This window comes from Heptranchias perlo, chromosome 4 (assembly GCF_035084215.1).
Source record: "Heptranchias perlo isolate sHepPer1 chromosome 4, sHepPer1.hap1, whole genome shotgun sequence".
NCBI lineage: Eukaryota > Metazoa > Chordata > Chondrichthyes > Hexanchiformes > Hexanchidae > Heptranchias > Heptranchias perlo.
In genome coordinates, this window is record NC_090328.1 from 63,334,226 (window position 1) to 63,346,341 (window position 12,116).

General features: G+C 37.1%; 1 protein-coding gene across 1 annotated transcript in view; it reads right to left on the reverse strand.

Annotated features, from left to right (window-relative positions):
• Positions 1-1,172: 1,172 nt before the first annotated feature.
• The window catches only part of LOC137320971 (protein-lysine 6-oxidase-like), a 31,958-nt gene continuing 21,014 nt past the window's right edge, over positions 1,173-12,116 (reverse strand). Inside the window, exons 5-7 of the mRNA XM_067983018.1 lie at positions 10,486-10,581; positions 10,292-10,407; positions 1,173-5,766 (exon numbers count right to left, since the gene is read on the reverse strand). Of these exons, the coding sequence (XP_067839119.1) occupies positions 5,760-5,766; positions 10,292-10,407; positions 10,486-10,581 (219 nt within the window). The 3' untranslated portion in view covers positions 1,173-5,759. The remainder of the gene's footprint in view (positions 5,767-10,291; positions 10,408-10,485; positions 10,582-12,116) is intronic.

Consider the following 12,116-nt stretch of genomic DNA (forward strand, 5'->3'; position numbering starts at 1 on the left):
GCGTGATCCTAAATAGGACTACTCAGTCACTCAGAGCTGCCGAACTCCACTGCTGCTTCGGTCCAGTGGGGAATGACTATACCTTGAGCCATCTGCGTGCAAGTTCGCAACTGCAACTTCCAGTGAATTCACACCTGTTGCTTTGCCACTAGCCCATCGTCACAGGGCTTTGGGAAGTAGTATGGTGTTGTGATGAAAATGACACCATGTAAATTGGATTATAATGAGGAATATTTGCGCAGGGTCTGCTTCACGCTCTCTGCTTCCTTCATCTAGACCCATTGCCAAGACAGAGACGAGGCAGCTGCAGATGAAGTCAGCTGCATTGGATGGCCTACGGTACCTAATGCACCCGTACCGATGACCTCGACTAGTAACATAGCTTTGTTACTGTGCTTTCTCAGTCGGAAAAAAATAGCATATCTGTGGGTCCACATGGCCCCCCACGGTAGATTTTGTACACTACAAAGGGAAGTGGGTGTCTCCCTATCAACAAAATTTGATGGTGGCACAAGATTCCTGACACTGAGGTCCTCATAAGAGCAAATATGCCAGGCATAGAGGCAATGATAGTAATGGCGCAGCTAAGTTTGGCTGCTCACCTAGTCCGAATGCCTGATACTGGACTACCCAAGAAGGTATTCTATATGGGCTGAAGCTTGGTAAAAGCTCTCATGGTGATCAGCTCAAAAGATATAGGGATTACCTAAGGACCAGTCTTTAAAAAAAAATGTAGTATTTCAACTGACACATGGGAACATGATGCTTGTGACAGGAAAAAGTGCCAAAAGATGATTCTTGAACCAAGTCATATCCAGCTAGCCAAAGAAAAGAGAGCCCAATGGAAATCAAGGAAAGATCAGTCCTTGGGTCAATCTGACATCCGATGTTTTGTGTTTGGGAAAACATTTCTCGGAAAAACCAGACTTTACAATCATATGAGAACCCACAACCTGTATTAAATTGGAGATGAATCATAGGCTGTCATCATTGACAACAATGGACAAACCATCATTATTAAGTGACTGGTGTTGCCATCACTGCTGAATGTAGAGTGGACATGAAGTAAGACATTTACAAAGATCTCATTATTTAGATCACTTCACTAATTTTATGCGATATATTTGAAGGTGAATTAGATGCCTCGAAGTAAAATCATGAATCAATATCACTTAGTTGAAAACATTTTTATTCAAGTTTAGGTCTCACAATCTGATATAGGCAAATAACTCTGGATAATAAAACTGCAATAACCATTACATATCTACTGTCTACAAATTATTTCTATACAGTAACTATAAGCTTCAAGTACAGATACAATGATTTCTAGAAATAAAAATTACCTGCAGCTAAAAGTTATGAAATTTAGTATGAAGCAGATACATATGGTGAAAAGCACCTAAACAGGCTTGTAAACTTAGTGGCATTTCACTTTTTACTTACCACTGAACTTATTTCAGCAATAGCATTTTCTTTGCATTTTGTATGAAACTAAGGTTTTTTTTTCCAAGTTCCAAATTGAAATAGCACCCTTTGTTCTAAGATGCATATTAATTATACAAAATCTTTGAGAATAAAACCCATTACAATGGACGTTGTTCTTTTATTCAGTTGTAGACCATAGCCTATACCATTAATTTTTGACTAGCCTAAAATTATTGCATTCATTCTGGGGCTGCTTATGATGAAACATTTCCCCAAGAGGCCAGTAAATATAACTTTTATTGTTATAAATGTACTTGTTTATTGTCTTCCATAATGATGTTGCACTTCAGCTATGAGGATCTCTGAATAAGCCTAACAACGGTAACTAATGTAACTTTATCCACTATCAGCACACAAATGGAGGAAAATTATATTTCGCTAAATTGTGATTTTTTTTTGCGGCTTTCTGTCCAAAGGCTTTGATATCATTGTACCGGGAAAAAATACACCTAGACCACATGATTAATGGACAGTGCGAAAGTGATAATTTCTCTGCTTTTCAGAGTAGTTTTCAGCATTTAACAGGTAATTGCGATACTACTACTACTACTGGCCAAACCGTGCATTGTTGATACTAGTGAAAAGATAACGATTGTGCGATTGGAATAGACTATTTAAGTTGGTTGTGTAAAGAGAATAATGCTTAGTGTACTGCCAAGATCTCTTGTGCCATTTCGTCTAACAGTATTGAATTGTGTAGGTGTAGATTTATTACTGGCTATTATCTGTGTTGAAATTTCCGTGACCAATTTGAAAGATTGCTTATCTTGTATGCGAATTAAAAGTTAAATTTTTCAAAATACTGAACCTCTTGAAACAGCACTTAGACAAACAACAAGATGGATTTTAACTTCCTGCCTGAGAGTCTCTATGGGAGGCCTCAGCTGAATTTAAAGGCTAGACCTCATTTACATCCTGCCGGCCAGCTGCCCACCCAAAGCAGGTGGAAAGAGGCAGCTGGCTGGCTTCAAGCGGGTCAAAATTGAGGGCAGCAGAGGCCGCCTACCTGTCACCAAGGTAAGTTGCAGGGATGGGGGGGTCAGATCGTCTTTAGATCAGATTTAGGCCACCTAAAAAAAAAAAGGTGACAGATGGGAGTCAAGGTGGGGGCGGGTATATCTTTGCACAGCCAGTTTAGCTGTGTACCCACCCCGATCATGCCGGGTGGGGTGGGCTATAATTCCCCCTAATGCTTTTCTGAGTACGGGATCCTTGGCTTTATAAGTAGAGGCATAAGAGTACAAAAGCGAGGAAATTATGCAAAACTTTCATAAATCACTGGTTAGGCCTCAGCTGAAGTATTATGTCCAATTCTGGGCACCACACTTTAGGAAAGATGTCAAAGCCTTAGAAAGAGCGCAGAAGAAATTTATCAGGGATGAGGGACTTCAGTTATGTCGAGAGACTAGAGAAGCTGGGATTGTTCTCCTTAGAGCAGAGAAGGTTAAGGGAAGATTTAATAGAGGTGTTCAAAATTGAGGGGTTTTCACAGAGTAAATAAGGAGAAACTATTTCCAGTGGCAGAAGGGTCGGTAACCAGAGGACACAGAATTAAGATAATTGCCAAAAGAACCAGAGGAGAGATGAGGAGAATTTTTTTTACACAGCGAGTTGATATGATCTGAAATGCACTGCCTGAAAGGGTGGTGGAAGCAGATTAAATAGTAACTTTCACAAAAGAATTGGATATATACTTGAAAAGGAAAAATTTGCAGGGCTATGGGGAAAGAGCAGGAGAGCAGGACTAATTGGATAGCTCTTTAAAGAGCTAGCACAGGTATGATGGGCTGAACGGCCGCCATCTGTGCTGTGTGATTCTATGATATTAATGAATCTTTAGCTGACTTGTTCGTTTTCATTTGAACATTAATACTGGTAGTACAATCCACTTTATAGCTGGGCCTTACAATTCAGATTGTTCTCAGTTCACGTCATGCTGATATGCAATAAATACAGTAAATGAAGCAAACATCACCATCTTCCACCAATTATGTTAATTGTAGCAAATGTATTAAGTTAGGTCACTGTTGTCAGTGTTTCAGTCATACAGTTGTCAGCTAAGCTGCAGTTTATATCATTTATACAATACTTTAGAAGGAGGGGATGCTTAGTAATTTGGGTGGAGTATCCAAATGTAATTTTTTTAAACTAGAAAATGGATCATTTTTATGAGTCATTTTTATTGACAGTACTAAGCAACTTCATATCTTTGCTGTGTGATCCATTTTTCAATGCCTTTAGCACAGACCTCTTGGAATTAAATATGCTAGACTAAAATCAGAGTGTACTGTGGACTATTTATACTATTCTGAAACCAGAGAATTTAAGCGACCCACTTCTACAGAACACACATTGAATACGTATGGTGAAAGTTTGCTGATACTTCTAAATGCCCACCATTCTACGTGAGACCGGCTGCCTTTGTGTTTGAATCATCAATGTGTATAAGTAACCCATGCATTCTTATATATGTTCTAATGACTATCTCTGCACTTAATAGATAGGAATGAAGGATAATCTTTTATCTTAGTCTGGATTTGAACTGTCTTTTGAGATGCTGGTGTTTTACATCATTGTGACATCAAACCCTCAGACTTTTTATTACTCTGTTTTTGGTGTTCTTTCTTCACATTTATTTACATAATTGCTACTAATTTTAACCTGAAATATATATGGAGCTCATCAGGGATCCCAATACAGTTTTAAATGTTAATTCCAGAGACATGAGCCATTTTGTTTTAATCTGTTCTTTGACCCAAATTTAAGGCCCAGTCTTTAATGGTTGAATTGATTTTTAAATCTAATCCTTTTTTTCTGAATTTAATTATTAGTTTTATTATATTTTTATTTTAAGTCTTCATCTTTTATCTTCATCTCTAACTTTCATTGGTAAAATTTATAATCAATGTTAAATAAAAGTTCAATTTGTTTGTAGATATGTCTTTTGTTAATTTTTTTCAGTGAGCAAAAATTGCACTAAATGTAAAAATGAAAATTTACATCAACTTGACAGTTACATTTCATTTTCATTACTATCAATACTTTTTACACACTTAAATTAAATGTTGCTATTTTTTTGGAAGGATATTCTTCTACAGCAAAATATCTTTAGAGCTAATGTAGTTATCAAACCAAACTGTCCTTCGAGCATCAATTTTAGAAATAGGGGCCTTGAATCATAAGTTATTTCAGTCTTAAATGCTTAAATTCATATTTTCATAGTTTGATATGATGATGGTTAGATTTTAGAACCTGGATTTGTAATTCTGCTCAGCTGTTACCGTAGAACAAAAAAAATGAAATGCCGTTAAAATTTATTCCACAGGAATAAATTTTAACCAGTCATTGGGGAACTTGCAATGAAGAGTCAGGCACAAATTTACAAAAAGGCACACGTATCCTTAACCAATTGAATGTAGTGACATTCAATAATGTATTATTTGGGATCAAATAGTGCATAAAACATATATATTAACAGGATCCCTGCTGATGATCTTGAATGCATTGCAATAGCAAATTAATATTTCTACACCTCCTTGGCACATAATGCACAATGACTAACAGAAATAATTCTCATGTTTCAGCAGTAATTATAACTTGTGTAGTCAAATGTGCAAGGGAACAGGCAATCATCCTATAACAAACAAAGGATTCATTGTTTGGATGAAAACAATGGAATGTAACTGCATCGCTGTTAAATGTAAACACAGTATTATTCATAATCACATGTCTTTTAACTCATCCACTTTTTTATGATACAAGCCTGGTCCTATATTTTATCATATCATATAGCCTTCTTTGGGGTGAATGAGTTAGAATAGTCATGTGTTTAATAAATTTAAAATATAAAATGTCTATCACAACAGATTACATATAGTCTAACCACACCAAACTTTTCTTAACTCATTCACTAATAGGTACCATTTGACCCTATTCCCACTGCAGTACTTGGTCCCGGGAGAATGCATCTATGCAGAATGGATGTAAACTGTAGCAAGTGCCTTCACAATAGCAGTGGGTAGTGAATGAGTTAAAGTATCAAAATTGATTCCGCTGCAATAGTATTGTTGGGTTCCAGAGGCCCCAAACACAGTGTTACTTTAAGATGGAAAAATTTGTTCTCGCAGATTTCAACATCTTCTGCAAATAATACCTGTTTTGGGTTGTTTAAATTGAAATGGTGCCAGGTAAGGAGACTGAAGCTTGACTTGTTTTGTGACTTGTAAATGTTATTGATTCAATCCATTCTTTGACACATCTTGTTCTTTGTGAAGTTAGTATCTGAAAAGGAAAATTGAGTTCAGGTGAATTTCACTCTGACCCAAACACATTATTTCCACAGCAAAGATCTATGAAAGGTGTGAAGCTGATATTAGGAGGAACTTCTATATTCAAACAGTCTTAAATCTTTGAATTCATCTGCAGGGAAGTAGAGAAAAAACATTGGTAATCTTTAAAAATGATTGGGTGTTAAGATGGAAGATATAGAGTATCAAAGGAATGAACTTCAATGGTTTGAGTGCCCTTTTGTCAATCTCGACCTTTTTTATGTTCTTCCGTTCTAAAGATTTCAAAGAATAGGTGCCAGTGGCAGTCTAGTAACTGGCACAGCATTAACAGTAGGAAAGTAAACTGCTCAGATCATCCCATTATCGCAGCTGGACAAAGAAGCTCAAATAAAGTATTTAAAAAAAGGGAAATGAGGAAGTTTAATGCAACATACACAGCATCTCTAAGTGGAGCATAGTGCAGTGCTTTGTATGAAAACTGTTTCCAAAACAAGATATCTTACTCTGTTGCTAAACTGTTAGCCAACATTTAGAATATAGTACTACAAATAATCACTTCTACATACCAATATATTTATAATGCGCTCCAGAAAGCATTTTATCAAGAAAAATTGAAATTCCCAAGATGCCAATTGAATTATGATTGGATTTTTAAATATGGTGCAATTTGACAAAGACACTGCAGATCCAATTGAGGACTTTGCAGTAAAGAAATGCATGTTTTAATTATTTACAGTTAAAGTAATAGGTGATCATGACCATGATTGGCATTTTATCAAAAACGAAACTATCCGAACACGACATGGCATTCTTGGTGGTGGTCTCCCTCTACAAAAGTACGTGGTTACACAAACCATTCTTTAAAACTAACACTGACAATATTTAGACAAAGTTTTGACCTTTATCAATATTGTGATGTGATACTTATAGAGCAGTGGACCTCGCTAAACATAAAACATTTCCCATTGGGTAGAGTATTCTGCAGCCAGAATGTTCAACTTTGGCGGGAGCTTAAAACAGGCTGCAGCGGATTGCCTGCCCGTGTACATCCTGCCCAATTTTCCTTTCCGAGCAGAGTATATAATGGACAGCTGATCTGCTGCTGCCTGTATTGTGCCCCAACAAAGTTGAAAGTTCCACCCTATATTTCTAAATGTGTGGGATTCACTTGATGCAATTGTTTGTTTTAATTGATGTAGAAAGCTATACTGGGTGGGGATTCTTACTGACTAGCCCATATGCAGTGCAATGGTTGAAACAAATAGGACAAAAAGCATGTTAAATCAAGAATTTGTGATTAAGTTACACCCAAACTAATGGAAATAAGGTGTTCCATTGATTTGAGATCCCAGGAAAGGAATGAGTTAAAATCGCAGAAAGAGCAATTATTTTAACAAAGGCTGGAGGCAAAAGGAAAATCACCTATCAAATGAGAAACTTTTCCTTGTGGAGCGTCCTCAGATGTGGGAGCAGTATCCGAGTCTTAAACAGGCTTAAGTTTTATAGAAAATTGTTTGTACAGAAGAGGAAACCAAACTTTTTGGAGTCAGCTTTAGTGATGAAGCAATGAATGAGATATGGAAGTCTCATTTGAAATCAAAGAAGATAATGAGGCCAAGAGTATCAATAGATGAAAAAAGACTGAGGTTGGAGCTATCAAAGTTGAGATGCAAGAGACACGAAGAAATTGTGTTTTTGAAGAATTGGAAAAAGCGATGTTTGTTGGTCCATTGAAGGAGTAGATCAAGAGGCCTGGATCAAAATTAAAAAAATAAGCAATCAACTACAGCACAGATAGTAATTTGAAAGGAAACTACATAGCTCTGAACATAGCTTTGGAATTTGTTTAGAAAGTGCCAGATTCTGCCAAACATTTGGTTATGTCCGTGGCAATGACAAATGCATCACAAAAGATTAAAGTTCCAAATGTATATAACATAGGCAAGAAGATCAGCAATACAAAGACTATGCTGAAATTCCATACTGTTAATCATGAATTAGGCCAGAACTTTCAACGTGATGGTTAATTTGAAAGTTGACAGAAGCTTCCATAACTTTACAAAGTATACATGTAAGGGCAAAAAGCATCCTCTTACTTAGAGATAGGATGGACATGGCAAAAGTTCAAAAGAGAAGGTCACGTGAAATGGGAATAGGAGAGACTATAGACAGTATAAAATAGAGGTAAATTGAGAGTTACACATCTTGAGAACAATATGAGATACCATTAGGACCAGAGTTTTTATTGGCACTGAGAGAGTGGAGGATCCAACAGACCAAATAAAACTTTATATTGGTCAGTGAGTGGCAAAAGTCCTCTGCATTTTGTTCTAAATCATTCAAAATCAGAGCTGAAATAGAAAAACAGCCAAAAAGGACAGCTCGCTCTTTAGGAGAGCTAGCACCAGAAGGATAGAATGGAGGCATTGCATACAATTTAAGAGACCTTTAGCAAAGGGTCAGAAGGAATTAACTGCGGGAGGGGAAAGAAAACAACAATTGACACTTTTCAATCAAGCTATGTTTAATAGTTCACAACAACAGATTTGGAGGTTCCCGGTAGAGATAAAGTTGGCTCAGCATGCTTTCATACTGATCAAGATGCCAGGTATGATGGATAAAGTTTACAAGAGACAGCAGAACTAGGAACATTACTGAATAAAAATGTAGTGGCAGACCTGATGGAAGTGGAAGAGTGAGACGTGAAACCTTTCATGCCAGCTAGAATAACATCAGTTACTTCACCAGACATGAGTAAACGTAGTAGTTGGACCAGGGAAAAGCAGCAAAGGATTCTCAAAAGACCATCCCTGTTGCCTAATTTACAGTACCAAACAAGACGTATTTTGTTTACGGTGTGTGTTTTTTTGCAGGGTATTCTACAAGAGGTAGATGTGAGATGGTGGGTAAAGCCCAGAAGTAAGAAAACAAGTGTAAGATCTCTGTACATATATATAGTATAAAATAAAGTTATTTGATATTCTTGATTGTCGTAACTCTGGAGCTCTGCTATATTGGGATCATGATCTTCTAATGAATGCTGCAGCGTGTTTTTTGCTCGAACGGTAGTTCTGTAGTCAGAAAAATACACACCCAGCTATCCTGTTCCCCCCTTCCTCCACTGATCCTACATAACCAATTACCTTCCTTCATAGCATTGACAACATGCATAGTTTTGTCCCTGATATTCATTCCGTAAAGTTCATTATTGCAGGAATGTTTTTTTAAATAAAAGAATCTGTTCAGTAACTTCATCATGGTGTTTTAAACACTTTAAAAAAAATCAAATTCATTTATTTTGAATTCAGCTGGGAAAAGCAGCATTACAACACTGACACACAGGGAGGAGAGGAGCAGCACAGCATCAGAATCTGGGGGAGAATGAGGAGCATTTCAACATCAGGAGCTGGGGGGAGAGAGCGGTGCATTTCAACATCGGGACCCGGGTTTGGGGGTGGTGAGGAGAGCAGCAGTGTAACATCTGGAGCCAAGGGGAGGGAGCGGAGCATTTCAACATCGGGAGGGAGAGGAGCAGCGCAACGTTGGTACAAAGGATTGGACATCCCCTGTGTAGCCCTTACAGAAGAAAACTACATAGTATATGCCCGCCGGCACCCATGGGATACAGAGAGCTGATCGAAGAAAAAAGCCGAGACTCCCCATTCCAGCATAAGCCACGCTGAAATATTTGTTACAATAACTAGGAGATGAGTAGTAGTAGTTAATTCTACGAATCCAGGATTTTAATACAATTAGCAGAGAAATTGGATCACCAAGATTCAAAAGTGTCAGGTTAATGTCACTATAGGGAACAGAATATCAGAGTTTTTAATTGTTCCCAATCCTGTGGATTTGATTGGTTTGCTTTTCCATTCAAAATACAGTACTAAATAACTAGTTCTGTTCACATCTGTAATGTTACTATAATGCCAGAGAATGAAGTGACAAAATAATCATCGGTTAGCCAAGCCTGTGATATATTTTACTTGTTTCTTTAGGCTGTGTTCAAGGAATGTGCAGAAAGTTGCTGGTAAAATGTGCATATTATAATGTCTCATCTATTAAGACTAACCCAAAGAAATATATGTAACTGATCCAATGTTAAATACATATGGTTCTAATTTTGTGTAGTCATTGAATACTTTGGTGATTGACTGACTACAATGAAACTAACAACGGCAGCTTCAGAAACATTTTTGAAGTACTGCAATCTGTTTCACTAGTTTCATCATCTTTCACTTTACCTTTTTGTAAGGAAGGTGATTTAAAAATATTATTGCTTTGATATAAACACTTGCTTTTATGTCTACAATAATTCACAAGGAAGAGGAATCATTAGTTTAAATGAAACAGGTCAAGCATTAGTGCAATCCTTATTCAATAAGTACCTTTTTACTGAAGTTGTAATATGCAATGGCATATTTTATACCAACTTTGACATTTTACATATGCAAAAATTTGCTTTGTCTTCAAATTGGTAAATTACCTAGGATTTACTTAATTTCATGAGCACTTACTGTGAAATTCTACAGCCCGAGGTATATGCATGATGGCCTGTATAGCGAAGGTCACAACGAACAACATTATTACCGTAGTCTGATTCTGGTACCAAATAGCTGGGATTTACTGCAACCTGTGGAATGAGAAAGATGTCAGTAAAAATTCCCATGAAGTGATTTTTCTTCAGTGATAACTGTTTAATATCACTTACCTTTAGTATGTAGTTTCCTGCCTTAACATCAGTAATATCGATCCATTGGCAGTCAATGTCAGCATTGTAGGTATCGTAACACCCTGGACTCAGTCCCTGCAAGCAATAGTTAACAGTATGAGAAAAATGTACAATTTGTATTAACAAATTAATAAATATGCCTTGTATTTGGTTCCCTGTATTTGCCTTTTTAAATTAATTCCATTTTTAAGAGCTGAAAGTATTTAGCAGAGTCTTGGAGTTTAATAATTATGCCTTGTGACAAATTTCAGCCTTATGGAGAATTCTGTCATTGAATCAACTGTCCTGCAGAGATGGTTCGTTAGCAGTAGAATTAGCAAATCTGCCACTTTTTCTTCTCTGGATGTTTTATTGCCCATCCCTAGTTGCCCTGAGGGTATTAAAAGTAAATCACGTAGTGTGGGACTAAAGTCATGTGGGGCAGATTAAGTAGGATGGCTTGTCCCTGAAGGGCATTAGTGAACCAGTTGGGTTTTTACAACAATTTGGCAGCTTTCATAGCCACTTTATCAAGTCGCAGATTTATTCTCAACTTGGTGGGATTTGTATTCATGACCTCTGAATTGCTAGTCCAGTATCATAACCACGAAACTCCTATATGCTTGGCTATGCCACCCTGTAGTCTGATCTATTTCACTGACTCTGCATGATACAAGGGCAAACGTGTTAGGGTCCTTTTATGTTAAAACTTTTTTCTTCTCCCACAGCAAAAGTTAAAGAAGCTAAAATAAATTTTAACTCATTAAATCTGTAAAATACATGTTTTCCAGGGATTTGGTTTTAGAAAGTCCTCATCCAGCCACTTAAATAAAACTATTTATAGAAGGGACTTCTGTACTGTTCACCAGTTAAGTTTTGTTCAAAGCAAAGAAATTTCATATAAACAGCTTTTCTATTTTTACATCATGGTCTGATCTATAGAGCATTGGCATCATCCTTGCTGATTACAATGTTGCAGAGGTGTTTTGTTTCAATGGTGACCACATGTAACAGCCAATGGTGTACACTCAAATTTATTACAATAATCAAGTACTTTACCATGGTTTCACAAACATTTACACCAAAGATTGCTCATGGGTTGGCAGCGAAGTGGCAAGTAAACAACGCTTTGCTGCTACCTGAAGAGCTAGTTTTGGTTGGCACTTCCAATAGCAATGCTGTCTTTAACAGCAATAAGGAGAGTTGCTGGTGTTGACCCCGATGTTTGCCGTTTTCAACTTCTTCCCACTGCCATATACTAAACTGAACAGTTGATCAGGCCAGGTTCCTTACAGCCATGCTGATAGGTTGAAGCCTCTACAAGCAACTGAAGCAATTTTGCAATTATTGACTTGCATGGATCTTTACCAGCCATTGAGGAAAATACCACCACTGGCTAAATAGTTGCAAACAACTGAAAACAATATTCGTGTGCATACCCAGATACTTTAAGCAGTCAACATGAATTCAGATGGAAAGATCCTGCCTAACTAATCTCTCCAATTTTTGTGAGGAAGTGACATCCCATGTGATTTGTGGAAAACCCCTATGACATGGTGTAAATTAAGTGAATCACTGCTGTAAAAGTTGGTCCACAATATAAATGGGGTGTTTTATACAAGATCAGGACA